At 38.2% G+C, this 17,278-nt stretch overlaps 1 protein-coding gene across 5 annotated transcripts in view; it reads right to left on the bottom strand.

Annotated features, from left to right (window-relative positions):
• LOC122824227 (E3 ubiquitin-protein ligase HECW1) overlaps positions 1 to 17,278 on the bottom strand; it is a 77,394-nt gene that overhangs the window by 50,542 nt on the left and 9,574 nt on the right. For 3 of the 5 annotated variants that reach the window (XM_044104578.1, XM_044104579.1, XM_044104580.1), the window contains exon 4: positions 8,010 to 8,104. In XM_044104578.1, coding sequence (XP_043960513.1) covers positions 8,010 to 8,104 — 95 coding nt within the window. Of the gene's footprint in view, positions 1 to 4,184; positions 5,262 to 6,446; positions 8,141 to 17,278 lie in introns of those variants that run through there. The other 2 variants (XM_044104581.1, XM_044104582.1) reach the window with 2 other exon arrangements.

The raw sequence follows: 17,278 nt of genomic DNA, 5'->3' as shown, positions 1-17,278 counted from the left end.
TACATCAGGTGTAACAAGACACACCTTCCAAAGAGTTCAGCTTTACTTTCATCAGTCCACAGAATGTTTTGCCAAAATGTTTGGGGATAATCAAGATGTGTTCTGGAAAAACTGGAACAAGCTTTTGTGTCATTTTTGTTCAGCAGTGGTTTTCTTCTTGGAACATGACCTCTGACCTTAACTGAAGCAGTAGTTTAGGTGTTGTTTTGGGTTCTTTTGTCACCTCTTCGATGAGTAGTCACTAAGCTCTTGAGACAGTTCTGGTTGGCCAGTTACTCTTACGAAGGTTTGCCACTGTTTTGGCCATTTGTCAAAACATTATCACTACAGTGATAGTGACTCACTGTAGTCCACTGGAGTCCCAAAGCTTTAGAAATGGCCTTGTACCTTTCCAGACTGATAGATCTCAATGACTTCCTGAATTTCTTAACAAGACATTGGATTTGTTCAGTGTAAATATCAAGGATTCATATATCTTGAAAGGAAGCCTTTCTCTAGGAAAACAGGTCACAGTCTTGTTTTTCTGTGCTCAAAATATAAACCCATTGTTCAGAAACAACCTGTAATGAAAAGGACATGTAAAATGATCACACAAAGCCAGAAAAGTCGTACAGGGATGTTTTGAAGCAACAGACTCTATGTGACTAGACTCTGCCAGTCACATAGAGACAACACTGGGCTGATGAATGCTTTATTTGTATAGGTCTAATTTGGACTACTTTCCAAGTTCTTTGTGTTAATAAACACTTGTATGTTGAAGAGAAATAGTTTGTTCTTTTCATACATGGTAGTGTCTTGCTGTTTAAAGAATGCCATCTATTATTATAATACCAAAACCTCATCAGTCAGGCATTCTTAACTGAGAATGCCTGATACAATAACTGAGACTGAATTATGTGGCAACTATTTTTCTGATAATCAGGTAGTATGCTAACTTGGTAATTGTGAACTAAATTACTAGTTTTGTTAATAATTATACAAAAATTACACCAGCAATAATTTTTTTTTTGTGGCTGCAATGTAGAAGCTTACCACCATCAGTGTGTGAATGCATAAATGACTGAATTCAGTGTCAAGCAGTTTGGGGTCCTCTGGCCTAGATAAAGTGCTTTACAAGTACAAACCTTTTACCATTTATAGTTATTCATAGTTAATCCAGGACCCATTGATGCACAACAACAGCCATTAGACACCAGGTCCCTGTTTCAGAAAGCAGGATAAGGGGAAATCCTGAGTAAGTTCCATCCATCCATCCATTTTCTTCGGGTTATCTGGGGTCGGGTTGTTGGGGTAGCAGCTTAAGAAGGGAGGCCTGACTTTCTTCTCCCCAGCTACTTAGTCCAGCTCTTCGGGGGGGAATCCCAAGAACAGATTCCCCCTGCAGGGAATCTCTTTTCCCAGAAACATAGTCCCTCCAGCATGTCCTGGATCTTCCTCTGGGTCTCCTACTGGTGGGACGTGCCTGAACACCTCATAAGGGAGGCGTCCAGGAGGCATTCTAACCAGATGCCCGAGCCATCTCAATGGGCTCCTCTCGACGTGAAGGAGCAGCGGCTCTACTCTGAGTCCCTCCCGGATAACCAAGCTTCACACCCTATCTCTAAGGGAGAGCCCAGACAGCCTATGGAAAAAACACATTTCAGCAGCTTGTATCCGTGATCTTGTTCTTTTGGTCCAAAGCTCATGACCATAGATGAGGGTAGGAACGTAAATCGAGAGCTTTGCTTTTTGACTCAGGTCTCTCTTTACCACGAAGGACCGATACAGCACCCGCTTCACTGCAGATGCTGCGCCAATCCGCCTGTCGATCTCCTGCTCCGTTCTTCCCCCACAAAGGGCAGCCCTGGCCGAGTTCAATTCTTACTTGAAACAAGCCCGACTTACTGCCGGCAATGTGGACCAGACTCTGACCCCAGTCATACTGGGTCTAACAGCCCATATCAAAGGGCCCGGCACGCCATGCTACCAGAGAACCCCCCACAGGGTTTCCCCGAGGGACACGGTCAAAAGCCTTCTTCAAGTCCACAAAACACATGTAGACTGGTTGGGCGAACACCCACGCACCCTTCAGGACCCTGCAGAGCCGGTCCAGTGTTCCACAACCAGGACGAAAACCACACTACTCTTCCTCAATCCGAAGTTCGACTATCCGATGGACCCTCCTCTCCAGGACCCCGGATTAGACCTTGCCACGGAGGCGGTGGAGAGATACATAAATGAGTCCATCGCTGCTGGTATAATCCGTCCCTCATCTTTCCCATTGGGAGCGGGCTTCTTCTTTGTCAGCAAGAAGGATGGCTCCCTCCGACCCTGTATAGATTACAGTGGCTTAAATAGTATCACCATAAAGAATAGATACTCCCTCCCACTCATCTCCTTAGCGTTCGAACCGGTCCAGGAAGCCACCCTCTTTACCAAGCTTGATCTCCGTAATGCCTATCACCTCATACAAATCCACCATGGAGATGAGTGGAAAACAACATTTAAGACCCTGATTGGCCACTTCGAGTATCTGGTGATGCCTTTTGGGCTACGTAACTCAGCAGCAGTGTTCTCAACATATTTGTCTTCGTTTATCTCTATGACATACTCATCTACTCTAAGAGCCCAGAGCAACATCACAGACACGTACGTCTTGTTCTACAGAGCCTCCTGGAGAATCGCCTCTTCGTAAAGGCAGAAAAGTGCGAGTTTCACAAGCCTTCGGTGTCTTTTCTAGAATATATCCTGGAGGGGGGGGGCAGGTTTGGTCAGACCCTGAAAGGATAAGAGCAGTTGTAGACTGGCTAGTCCCAATTTCTAGAAAGCAGCTGCAAAGATTCCTGGGCTTTGCTAATTTCTACCGCAGGTTTATCCGCAACTATAGCCTTACTGCTGCTCCTCTCACCACACTGACTTCTACCAAGATAGCCTTCCCATGGACTCCAGAGGCCAATCAGGCATTCAATGAGCTTCAGGTGAAGTTCTCCCAGGACCCAGTTCTGGTGCAGCCAGATTATCAGAGGCAGTTCATTTTAGAGGTTGATGCCTCGGACGCGGGAGTGGGCGCTATCCTCTTCCAACAATCCTACACCGATGGTAAGCTCCACCCATGTGCCTTCTTCTTTCGTGGGTTATCTCCTGCGGAGATAAATCCTGACGTTGGAGATTGGGAACTCCTCGCCATAAAGCTCGGCATGGAGGAATGGCGCCACTGGATGAAGGGAGCAGAGCAACCCATACTGGTTTGGACCGACCACAAGAACCTCACATACATACAAGCCGCTAAACATCTGAATTCTCGGCAGTCCCGATGGTCTCTGTATTTTCCCCGGTTTAACCTACCCATCTCCTACCGCCCCGGCTCTAAAAAACTACCCACTCCCATTCTACCTCCCAGCTGCACCGTAGGTTACCTCACCTGGGAAATTGAGGACATGGTCAACCAAGCCCTACAGGAAGAGCCTGACCCTGGTAACGGTCCACAAAACAACACTTACGTTCCCTCCACAGTTTGTGCCTGTCTCATCCACTGGTTTCACATTGCCCGGTTTGCCGCGCATCCCGGCGTCTGCCGTACTATTTTCCTCATCTTCCGCCAGTTTTGGTGGTCATCATTACATAAGGATGTAAAGGAATATGTCAACGCCTGTCACCTCTGTGCCCGTAGCAAGTCGTCTCACCAATGTCCTGTCGGACTCTTCCAGCCACTTCAAATCCCTAAGAGACCCTGGTCGCACATCACCCTCAACTTTGTCACCAGCCTCCCGCCGTCTCAAGGTATGACAGACATCTTCACCGTCACTGATCGCTTTTCCAATGCAGGTCATTTTCTTCCACTCAGAAAGCTCCCTTCTGCCTTCCAGACAGCCCAGCTCCTAGTTACGCATGTGTTCCACCTCCACGGCATCCCTACCATGATCCTGTCTGACCGTGGTCCCCAGTTTATTTCTCAGGTGTGGAAGCAGATCTGTCGGGCCTCAAACACTAAATTTTCTCTCTCTCTTCTGGTCACCATCAGGAGTCCAATGGCCAAGTCAACTGCATGAACCAGGAGCTGGAGTCAGCCCTCAGATGTCTTTCCTCGAACAACTCGTCAGATTGGAATAAATTTCTCCCCTGGGTTGAGCCTCAATTTCTCCAACTTTCAATTTCATTTTTCTCAGATTGAAACTTTAATTGAGAAGCTTGAGATACTGTTGAACCTGATGACTCATCTTCCAACTTTGAGGCACCAGTTAAAAATCTGAACCGAGGGATGTTACATCTGTCACATCAGCATCTGAAAGAGAAACAGTAATGACATTCAGTTTTACAAGTTTGTCTTTTAAGAAACTCCTTAGTTGAGGTAACTTTAATCCTTTTGCAGCTTCAAAAATCAGTTTTAAAGTGTTCAGCTACTTGACAAACCTGCTCCTTTGTGAGCCTTTCCAATAGTTCTAAAGTTGGGGAAGCCAAAAAAGAAACCACAGTATCCATTTTCAAACAAAACAATCCAACAAACCAACTTCTAAATCAAAACAAGTCAGAAAATACTGAATTCTTTAACTAACCAACAGCCATAGGAAGTGCATGACTGGTACAAACAAATGGCACATCTCCATTTTCCTGCAGCTAACTAAGTGACCAAAACCCTGACTAACCTTAGCCTTCAACAATTCCTCGAAGAGCCAAGGCACTTGAAGCACCAAGATACCACTGGCAGCAAATCCCTCCAGGCCAACACCTCTCAGGCAGCAAACCACGATGATGCCCTCCACCCAGAGTCCAGCCCAAAACTAACAAACTAAAATGAACAGGGTCGTCTAAAATGGAGTTGCCAAAACAACAAACACCAGACAGCACTTACCTACTACAAAACAAAGAAACTTCTTCCTTCCCCCTCCAACAAAAGTGCAAAAATCCTCATGGACCTCCAACAACAGACATATGGAACATCAAAAATGTCCAAAATCTAGTAAGGTTCCAAACACTTTAAACTAGCCCAAAAGCCTAGAAATAACCTGCGACACAGGAAAACCAAAGTCAGGGGCATGCAGTTGCAACTTGAACACAACAATGAGGTCAATCAAGCATAATTAGTCCACATAAATTGGACGAGCTCCCACAATGTTACGTCCACCAGGCTCGTTTGGTGGGGTAACATTAAAGGAGACCACACACATATTCTGATTAAATGAAAATGGAATTTATTGAACAAGCAACACAACACCTGCAGAAAACCTGCCTCCAGAACCCTGCAAGGAAAATGGGCAGAGACCCACTGCAGCCGTAACAATTCCATCCAGATTGTGGATTCCTTCCTCTGGTTCAGAGCGATCCCCCACAGCGGTCCAACTGCCCCAGCTGGTCCCAGCTCCACCGCTTTTCCTCTTAATCCCACATAGCCCCTCCCTAGTGGATCGCCCTTCCAGCACCACTAAGTGTCTCCGGCACTATACTGCTCCAGCATCTCATTTGGACTCGCGTATCTCTTTCGTCCCCGGAGTTCCTAGCCAGCCTCCCAATGTGGATTTTGTTTCAGTCCTGGCCACCTGCATTTACATGCTGTAGCAACTTCTTGTAAATAAAGCGAAAGTACTGTTCTGATCTCCAGATGGTGTTTCTGCATGTGGGTTAAACAGATTTCTAAAAGCATGACACTATCTGAAAACTGTGGACGTCCCTACTGTATAGTTTAATGGGGTTCTTTATTGTCACAGACCCACAAGACTAATAAAAGAAGAACTCCATAGAATCAGTGAAAGCAATAATGTATTCGGTAACACAAGAATAACCTACTCATGTTTTTGAGTTTCCAAAATACAGTAGATATTGAGATTCTTATTGAGAACTTTTTTGGCTGTTAAATAACTATAGCATCAAGAATTAATTCTCTACTAAATCACACTCATGCCTTAACTTGATGTGTCGCTAACTTTTGCCATTTTGTAGCATCAACATTGTTGCTGGGGTGTTTTGTTTTATATTTTTTTGGTAAATATGATTGTATATTCCCCTTGTGCTCTCGTTAACAATTCTGGCAAGACATGCACACTTTCAGGGTGTTTCAGTTGGTGAGAATCCCTCACCAATCCCATTGGTGAGGGATTCTTCTATACTCATGCTCAGGCTTAACTTGACTCAGAATTGAGTTACTTAATTGACATCTCCTGTTCTAAAACAGACACCCTGAGTGTCACAGAGCTGTGTAGGTTTGTTTAGAGTATCTACCTTCTACTCAGGGCTTGTTCACCCTGCCTTCTGAAATGGGATCCAGACAGCTCATCCTGACTAACATTTAGTTCCAGTTTTGTATAAGACAGGTTATAATCTAAAACAAAATTAACGCAACAACATATGAGCTGCACACGTAAATGAGTTTACCTAAAGATCTTCTGTACATAAGTGACTTTAAAGCTGCTGCAGAAAAAAGTCTAGATATAACTTAGCAAACTTGGGAACACATAGTGAACCATTGAAGTTACCCAGGTTATCCAGCTGAGCCTTGTCCTCCATGCTCTCCTCTTCCCAGGATGACTTGAGAACAATATTCCCAGGTGGAGACAAAGGCTGTCCATAACACAAACTCAGATAAGGAGGAATCTTCTTTGACTGCACCACCTGACAGGTTCTGACCAACCACAATAACCATTAAGCAGACTGGATCAATGTTCCTTAACCTCCGTTACATTTCACCAGATCTTCCTTCATCTTTTGACGAGGAAGAGACAGTGTTGTCTACCCAAGGACTCCAAACAAGTGGCAGGCTTACGTTGACAGGACTGATTGGTGCTACCTGTGCTTGCTTGCTCCCTGTCTTTTCTGTCTCCTTGGTTGCAGTTATTTATATAACTTTGTTCCCGGGAAGAAAGAAGAGATCAGGTTCTGGATACATCAGCATTTTCCAGAGGCATACCGCAGCACAATGCCAAGGCAACCATGGAAATTCAATCACTAAACACTCTCTCAATGACTGGCAGGCTTTTGAAGGACAACAGGACAACAAGAATTTACCGTAAAAATTCCTAAAATCGGTTACTAATTAGCCTCTCTGTGAAATACTTGCATAAAATACATTTAGAAGAAATTATTTATTCCCAACACAATAACCATTTTTAACCAAGCTTAATTACATCTAACTATAGTACGCAAAGTAACATGGTTAGATGTATTCAAACATATTGATCAAATTACAACTGTATGAAAGTATTGTATTTAGTTTGGAAAGCTCAAAAAAATTTTCAATGTCAGTGGACAATAAAGTTCTGTCTTATTTATTCACCAAACCAAATTACTGCATTCAGGTGTTCCAATCACTTCCACAGCCAATGGTCAATTTGCATTTGACACTGCAGTACATTTGATGTGGTCTACTTTCAGATGGAATACTTTTGATAATATGGTGTAAATGTCTGTAGTTTAAAATGAAAAACCAAACCAATCTTTTGTTTTTATTAAAAGCCTGACTCTGTAATCTAAAGAACAGCTAGTTCTCAGCCATCAATAGATGTTCAAGCATCAACTTAATGTTATAGGTTTTAGCCAAATCTATTCTGATTCCCAAGGAAGTTTCTGAAAGTTTCTCTTAAGCATCTAAGCTGATGACAGTCCTAAAGTGTAGTTAAAGCTGCAGTACGTAACTTTCATAAAAATGTTTGTTTTACATATTTATTAAAACTGCCACTATGTCCTGACAGTATAATATGAGAAAAATAACCTGTGACCCAATTTATCTCTCTTGTCTCCTCACTGTGGTCTGCCACCTGCAGAAATACTCCGCTTCTGGTCAGAAAGATCCAATCAGAGACGGGAGGAGGGTCTGTGAATCATGCATTTGTGTCACACCCTCCCCTTAGCTCTCTGCAATGCTAATTTTATAAATATTATCTACTTTAGCTTGAAGAGTTTCACTCTGCTGATTTTAGGTCAAATAAAATTCTTTAAAGATGTGTCTGACTATTTTATTGTAGTATTTATAGGGAGCTAAGCTTCTATCCAATTTGGACATGCATAGCTTTATGAAAAGTAATGAGGTGAAAAAGTCTCACAGGTGGGCAGTCCTTCTTGATGGTCACACTGGGTGTAGTGGCCCTCAGCGCTCCTGTGACACCATGGTAGTACCTGAAGCAGACCTGGGTCTCAGCTGTGTGAGAGAAACATGACAAGAAATTCATTTTCTGAACTGGTCTCTGCTAGATACTGTCTGTATATGTGACAAAAAAGAAAGAAGAAACACAAAAATGATCAACAGAAATAAATGAGTTAAAACTGGATATCTAAGTTGAAATGTAGTGATTGCGCTATTGTAATTACTTTAAAGATATTTGCAAACTGTGTGCAAATGGGGAAACCCAGCTCTGTGGGAAATATGGGGAGATTAGGGTCAGAGTAAAGCTTTGTGTTTTTTTGTCTGTTTCCACCAGACACACTGACACTTAGACAGGAGACGCCCCAACAGCAATGCATGAGCTATGAAAAAGCTTCATTAATCCTCTTTTTCTGGGTTAATGAGCAGTACACAAACATTATAATTTTGGTGGATATTCTGGTAGGATTTACCAGAATTTAAACATAGACATAGCTAAGCATGATCAGCATAAGAATTAAATACTTCTATGATGTCTGATCATTTCACCAAGAGGAACCAAAAGACATAATCACAGCATGAATTTTAACAAATTATACACAACCATGGTGTCTTCTTCTTCTTCTTCTTCTTTTCTATTATGGCGGATCACAAGCAACTTTAAGGTGCATACCGCCACCTACTGTACATGAGTGTGTAGCTGCATTACTTCACATCTATTAAATTCTATTTTTTAATTTTGTATTCTTAAGATAAATAAACAATGCTTTCCTTAATTTGTGAATATCTGTTATGTTTCCTTCATTTCCTAATATACCTTTTAGATTCCATTCATGCCCTATACTTCTAACTATTCTCTTTATTTCTTTCCTTTTGTGTTCATATGACTTACAGTTCATCAGAATGTGTTCTACATTTTCTTTCTCTCCACATCTCTCACATTTATCATTATTTTTCCTCCCTATTAAATAAAGCATGTCATTTAAGTAGGTATGACCTATTCTTAATCTACTAATTATTATTTCTTCTCTTCTGTTTCTTTCAATAATGCTTCGAATTTGAACTGACTTTTGTACTTCATATAATCTTCTTCCTTTCTTATCTTCATTCCATATTTTTTGCCATTCCTCCATTTCTTTACTTTTAATAAGTGATTTCCCTTCCCCTTTCCCAAAAGGAATTAACATTGCTATTTCTCCCTCTAAAGCCCTTTTAGCTAATTTATCTGCCTTTTCATTGCCTTTTACTCCTTCATGTGCTGGCACCCAACAAAACCAAACATCAATGCCACCCCTATATAATCTAAATAAAATATGATGAATTTCTAATACCAGATCTTTTCTATTATTTCCTTCTCCCTTGATACTTTCTACTACTGCTTTGGAATCTGTGCACACCACCACCCTGTCTGGTCGAATCTCCTCCACCCACTGTAAGCTTAATATAACTGCCACCATTTCTGCTGTAAAAACCGACAATTGATCTGATATTCTTTTAGAAATACATTTTTTAAACTCTGGAATATATATTCCTACTCCCACATATCCTTTTAAATTCTTAGAACCATCTGTATAAATTTTAAGATAATTATTATATGTATTTCTTAAATAAATATCAGTCTTTATCCCTATTTCATTTAAATTCCAATCATTTTTCATTATGCTAATTTTCAAATCTACATTAACCTCTGGTATTAACCATGGAGGAATAACGCTAGTTGGATTAAATTGAGCTATTTCCTTGTCCTCCAATCCATACATTTTAATCCATTTCCTAACCATCCATCCAAATCCATTACTTTGGAACTTCACATATTCCCAACAATTTTGTAAGATAATTGAATTCACATTATCATCTATATTACTTTTAATTTTCATCCAATATGCTAAAGCTAGTTTAATTCTCCTCATTTCCAGAGGAGTTTCCCCAGTTTCAATTAAAAGAGCATTAATAGGTGTTGTTTTTATTGCTCCTATACATATACGTAAAGCCCAACACTGTAATCTTTCTATTCTTTGTAATGACGTTTTAGCTGCTGCTCCATATATAATACTGCCATAATCTATTATTGCTCTCATGAGAGCCCTGTATATGCTTAATAATGACTGTCTATCTGCCCCCCAATTATTTCCAGCCACAGCCTTTAATAGATTAATAACTTTTTTACACTTGGTTTCTAATTTATCTATATGTATTTTCCATGAGTAAGAACTGTCCAACCATAAACCTAGATATTTATATTCTGTTACTCTTTCTAAAGTCTGTCCATATAATGTTATTGTTTCTATATTAATATTTCTCTTCTTTGTGACAACCATATAACAAGACTTGCTTGCTGATAATTTAAAACCCCATTCATAAGACCATTTTTCTACTTTACTAATTGCTTTTTTAATATTTTCTACCACATGTTTAATATTTTTCCCTTTCATCCATATGGCCCCATCATCTGCATATAGTGCAGATTTTATACATTTATCAGTATCATAAAAAATATCATTGATCATAATATTAAATAAAATTGGACTAATTACACTACCTTGAGGTATTCCATTTTCAACATTAAATTCATTTGAATAGTCATTCCCAATTTTTACTCTTATTTTTCTATCTAGCAGAAAATTTGCTATCCAATTATACATTCTCCCACCTATTCCCATCTGTTTCATTTTTATAAGTAATCCTTCTTTCCATAGTGAGTCATATGCTTTTTCTATGTCAAAAAATACTATAATCATTATTTCCTTCATTTTTAAAGCTTTCTCTATGTCATTACTGACTCTAGTTAGAGCATCCATTGTTGATTTTCCTGTTCTGAAACCACATTGGTATCCATTAATTAGATTATTCTTCTCAAGGAAGTATCCTAATCTATTAACCATTATTTTCTCCATCCATTTACTTAAATGAGAAGTAAGAGCTATTGGTCTGTAATTATTTGGACAGGTAGGATCTTTACCTGGCTTATTAAATGGTAAAATGATTGCCCTTTTCCAACTATTTGGTATTGATCCTTCTTTCCATATTTTATTAAATAATTTTAATATTAATTTCAGTGTTACTTCCGGTATCTGTCGAAACATAGCGTAGCATAATTGGTCCTCCCCTGGAGCTGAATATCCTGTCCCTTTCAATACTGTTTTTATTTCTTTCATGGTTATATTCATATCTAATGTTGACATAGATTTTTGACATTTTTCTAGTGAATTTTTATGATTTCCTAGTTTTTGAATCATCTGCCTTCTATGAGTATCTGTCAAGTGATCCCCACTATGAACTGCCACAAATGTCTCTCCTAATAACTCTGCCTTATCTTTATTTAAAACCAAAACCTCCTGTCCTCTAACTAAGGATGGAATATTAACATTGTTCTTTTTCCCCATCATTTTTCTTAACATTGACCAAACATTCTGTAAATTTATTTCTGAACCTATTGATGAACAATAGTCTCTCCATGTTTTCTTTTTTGCATCCTTTATGGTTTTCCGAGCCTTTGCTCTTTTCCTTTTATAATCAATAAGGTTTTCGATTGTTAAATTTTTCTGTAATATTTTAAAAGCTTTATTACGATCTTTAATTGTTTTACTACATTCATTATTCCACCAAGGAACTACTTTCTTCTGACCTTTCACTTTTATTTTTGGAATGCTATAATTTGCAGCATTTAAAATATGTTCTACTATTTGATTTGTACATTCTTCAATATTACCTTTTAATGTTACTATATGACTTGTTTCTTCACATTTTGTTTTAAATTTAAACCAATCAGCTTTATTAAAGCACCATCTTATTAATGTTAACTCTTCTTGTCTATTTATATTATCATTAATTATTGTACTCACTGGAAAGTGATCACTCCCTAGTGTAGACTCCCATTTAACATCCCATTCACATGCACTAACTAGGCAGTTAGATATTAATGTAATATCTAGACATGAAACTGTATTTTTATGTATATTTACTCTTGTACCTTTTCCATTATTAAGACAAACTAATGACCTTTCATCCATTAATTCTTCCACTATTTTACCATTATGATCTGTCTTCTTGCTACCCCATAGACTGTTGTGAGCATTAAAATCTCCACACCAAACTTCTCTTCTATGAATTTTCCCTATTTCCTTAAATATTTCACTATCAAGATTTTTACATGGATTATAATAATTTATGATTTTAATATTTCCGTGTTTCTTTAAATTAAATATTTCTATATTAATACATTCTAATTGTTTATTTAATGAGTCTTTCTTATAAGCTATTCCTTCCTTAATTAAGGTGGCACATCCTCCACCACTACCATTACTTCTATCCTGTCTTTCTATGTTATATCCAGGAATTTTAAAATCTAAGTTTGAGTTTAACCATGTTTCTTGTATACATATTATATCTGGTATTATTTCTAAATCATAAATATACTTTTTAAATTCTTGTCCATTAGCTATTAAACTTCTGGCATTCCATTGAAGAATATGAAGAACCATTAGAAAAGCTTGTATCCTAATCCTGACCATTTTCTGTTATTTCAGTGGCACTCAAAATGGTATGAATCTGATCTGCTTGAATTTCTTTCATATCTAGGAACCTCCCTGCTGCTGTTACTATTGCTTTTATTTTATCACTTTTCTTCTTCATTTGGACTGTAACATTAATAATATGACATATAAATGCTACAAAGTTTTCTTTTTTCACCATCATTGTGTTTTCCTCTATTTTACATTTATGTGAACATATATTATTCGTATTTGTTGTTGGCATTAGTATTTGTCTCTGATCATTCTGTCCTTGATTTGTGTTCCGAGAAGTGTAACTTTGATCTGTTTCTCCCAGTCTTATTCCTCTTGTACTATCTTTCTTTACTCTTTTTAATGCTTCTGCATACGAAACTCTTTCTGTTATCTTAATTTTCTGGGCTTCTCTAGCTTCCCTTTGAACTATACATCCACCATAGGCTGCACTGTGATCACCTCCACAGTTACAGCATTTGATTTTAGCGTCTTTGTCACACTTTCCAAATTCATGTGGACCTCCACATCTTGCACATCTAATTTTTCCCTTACATTCTTTTGCAATGTGTCCCATTCTTTGACAGGTAAAACATCTGAGCGGTTTCGGGATGTACTCTCTAACTTTATAGTTCATGAATCCTAGCTGAATATTTTCTGGCATGTTGTTTTCAAACTGTAATATCACAGCCATAGTATCTTTGAGTTCCCCTTCTCTTCTACTTTTAATCCTGGTGGCATTTGTTATTTTCCCTCCTTTGATTTCATTTTTCACCTCCTCCATTGTCATTTCAAGTGGAACTCCTGATATTACTCCTCTCAACCTTGCCATATAACCTGGTATATATGATTTAATTCTTTCTCCCATCAGAGTTTTCATTTTGATTATCTTCTGTTGTTGTGCCTCACTGATAGCTTGAATTATCACTTTTCTGTTGTTCATGATTCTAGCCGTTTTGATTTTTCCTATCTCTACCTCTATTGCTTTGGTTATCTTTATCGGATGAATATAACCCCTTTCTTGCTGAAATTCCACCACAACTTTGTATTCCACTTCTGTATTACTATTATCTTGTTCTCGCGAACTCACTCTTTGGTTTATTTTTGTCCTTTTACTGCCTTCCGCTCCTGGCTCACTTTCATCCGACCAACTTCTTGCTCTTTCATGTCTCTTTCTGATTGTTCTTTTCATTTTTGCTGACCTCGCTATCATCCACTCCATTTCATTTCCACTATTTCCTCCTGATGTAGAAGCCATGCTACTACAGTCAATGTACAGCTTATGTGATCCACCAAATCAGCTCCTACCGCCTTCTTTGTTTGTTGTGTTCAAATGTCCGCCTTTCCGCCCCTCAAAAGGTCTTTCTTCGCGTCACAGCTGTTTTTCTGCTCAACCATGGTGTCTAGGCTGAAGTACCCCGGATGCCACCTGAAAAATTATTTAGGCACCCTTCTGACAAAATTTAATTGAGAGGATGATTGATGAGTGATTAATGACCCTAATTAATTGCTTTTAATTTCTGGTCACATGATCCCCCCCCCCAGGATAGCCCATGACCTCAGCGTGCTTATCACGTGTGACACTATATTCCCGGTAATTTTAATTCAACCAATAGAAACAGGAGTAATACAATTAAAGTATATAAAAAAAACAATATGTTAAATAGTCAAGAATAATATACAATATAGTATATTTAAATAAAATGTTGCAATTAACCCTGGTTTTGCTCACCAAGCTGTCCATGTGTGTGTGTGCGTGTGTGTGTGCGTGTGTGTGCGTGTGTGTGTGCACGTGTGTCCTGACAGAACAGTGGACAGGGAGAGGGTTGAACATAGAACATATCCCTGAGGATGTCTCAATGCGATACCTTGTGTTGGTGAACTCCTTCCGACCTCTATGAGTTTGAATTAGTCAATAGAAGCAGAAACAAGGGGGTCAGCGTTAGAAAATCAGTAGTAATGTACAATATAGTATATTTAAATAGAATGTTGTAATTATCTCCGGTTTTAAACAGAAGGTCTTCCTGATACACTGCCTTAAAGGCCTGAAGGCTTCCTGATGGACCTCGCCCATCAGCAAGACTCATGACCTCCGGTCAGCATGCGTGACACGTGTGGCTCTCTATATTTCCGATCACTTCAATTGGGTCTCTATCAGGGGTTGATTGGTATGATGTAAACGCCAGCACAGGATTCATTCTCGTGACTTTTAGGGGGAGGCCCCATGACAGTGCTGCTCACCAAGCCATTTCTCCGTATGTGTGTGTCTGTATATAAAGACATATAGAATCAAAAGTCCCCTCTTGGTAGGGTGGGTGTGCGTGGGTGTGTGTATATGGGTGTTGGGGTGTGCGTGCGCGTCGCTGCGTAACAGTAAACCCATACCTCTAAAGAAAACCTAGAGTTCAACTGTTTTACTGCATTATTAATGGTAGCACAACTAGTCATTGCTGATTATCAGTTTGTGATTTCCTTCATCACTTAAATTTTAAACTTTTATAGATTTTTTTTCTATAACACTTGCTAGTGTGATACATTTTAGTAAATATTCCTCATTTGTACGTGTACTTCTTAAGAATATGTGACTGGTAGTAAACAGGCCTACGTGAGGTTACTCAAATTTAACTTTTATCTTTCCGCAGTTAAAGTGGAAGACAACCTCTAACATCTAGAATTTGTCCTCACAACTGTCCTCAAAACTTTCATTCAGTTTTTTTTCCTGCTGCTGAATCAACACTGATCTTCCCACTGCTTCATGCTTTCTCCAAAATAGTAAATGTGGATTTAAGTACGTTTGAAACTCAGAGATTTTTTTTTCTGCAACATTTCCTAGTGTGATACATGTCAGTAAAAGTTCCCCATCTGTAATTATATTTCTTAGGAATATGTGACAGTAATTACACAGGCTGAGGTGAGGCTACTCATATTTAACTTTCAGCTTACCCCAAAATTGAAAACATTTTTTTACATTGCACAACCACGCTCCAAGAATTGCTCCAACTTGGGAAATTCTTTTTTTTACCTTTAAAATGATCCACTACTTTTGTCTCTGACTTATATGCTGTATAAGATAATGGACGATGTTTTCCCTTCATCCATTATCTCACGCACTTGAGTCCGTCCACTAACTAAAATATAGTACACCTGTAGTTGTTGAATTTTCCATTACTTAAGCTTATAAATGATCAATGTAAACATCAGTTTGTATTAAAAAAGTTAATACAATTTATATTATTTATTTAGATTTTGTTTTGATATATGCGCTTGGATTTCTATCTATTTATTGAATGTGTAAATATTTATCAAACTGAATGGCCATTCAGGTTTTATATAGTATTTTTTCTTTTGTGTTTGTTGCACAAATTTAAATATATGCAGGCTATCAACCAATAATTCAATCAGTCAATTTGTGTTTTTTTTTTTAAATACTCCCTCTCACTGAGACTTGCTTACATCTTCTGACAGCTAGACCAACTTATGATAACATTTACTAAGTTTGCTATTGGAACACTTTACCTAAAAAAAAAAAAAAAAATAAACATACCCATTACACAACCACGCTCCAAGAGTTGATCACAACATGGTGAATTGTTTTGTTACCGTTAAAATATCTACAGCTTTTGTTCCTTGGTCCTAATGATGCGTCTGTTCACTAATGTTCACTAACAGACTGCACCTCTTGTAATTGATAAGCTTATAAATGATCAATGTGAAGCATAAGTATGCGTTAAAGAAGATCATATCAGTCAGATTAAGTAAAATATCATCAAACTCAAAGCAATAAAAATTATATTTCTCTGAAAGGTAATCTCTCCTTTTCAGGGAGCTTAGACTGTTTGAAAGGAATCATTGAAATATACTATGAAATATTTAATCTGCAGAATCCCCATAATAAAACTTCAATGGTGAACTGAATAATTACATTGCATCTAGACACAAAAGAATCAACTGTTAATTAGTAATAATATTATGTAAATGACTAACAAGATCTTCTCAAACAAGAAACTTGACGACCTAAAGTGATTTCTCACTTTGGAGAATGAACCGTCTGACTTTCTGTAGCCGACTAAGTTTAACCTTACCAAAGTTTTGCCTTAGAGCAAACAGGTACTGAGTCTGAAGCGTGGATCTGATGCCTTCAGCCATCTGCTAAAGCTAGACTCTGGCCTTCCTCACTGTAAAATAAAACATTAGACTTAAAAAAAAAGTTCAAGTGAACATCACTTAATTATCATCAATTTATTGTTTGTACTCATCTTAAACAAGTGGCAGGAACGTTTGGATATTTAAAAAAAAAAAAAAAAAAAAGCTTTATAAGTTATTCTATTTAAGTTGAATCCATGCAACAAATAAAATAAAATAAAAAGTGAAGTATTTGAAAATAGTGAGGATTTTGGGTGGTAAAAGTTTAACATCTTAACACACCCAGAAACTACGCCATTTCTGCTCAAGCAAACGGAAAAGTTTTGAACAGCATAACTATGTTTAATAATGAGATCGTGTGTCTTTAATCTATGTAGCAAAATATATTGCTGCTGCTGCTGCTGTAAGCAGAAAATAAAAGAAGTTTTGAGGAGAATAACATTTTGGATGAGTTTAAGAATATTGTTTGCCAAAATCACACAGTGTAACTACACTTGTCTTTTATATGTTACAGTAATTGAATTTTTTGAGGCAATTGGTTCGCGTAAATTTAAGTAAATACAACCTATTTTCCTGCTCCACATAC

The sequence above is a fragment of the Gambusia affinis genome, linkage group LG21 (assembly GCF_019740435.1).
Source record: "Gambusia affinis linkage group LG21, SWU_Gaff_1.0, whole genome shotgun sequence".
NCBI lineage: Eukaryota > Metazoa > Chordata > Actinopteri > Cyprinodontiformes > Poeciliidae > Gambusia > Gambusia affinis.
Note: the sequence above shows the minus strand (reverse complement) of the source record. Positions and strands in the feature narration are given on the sequence as shown.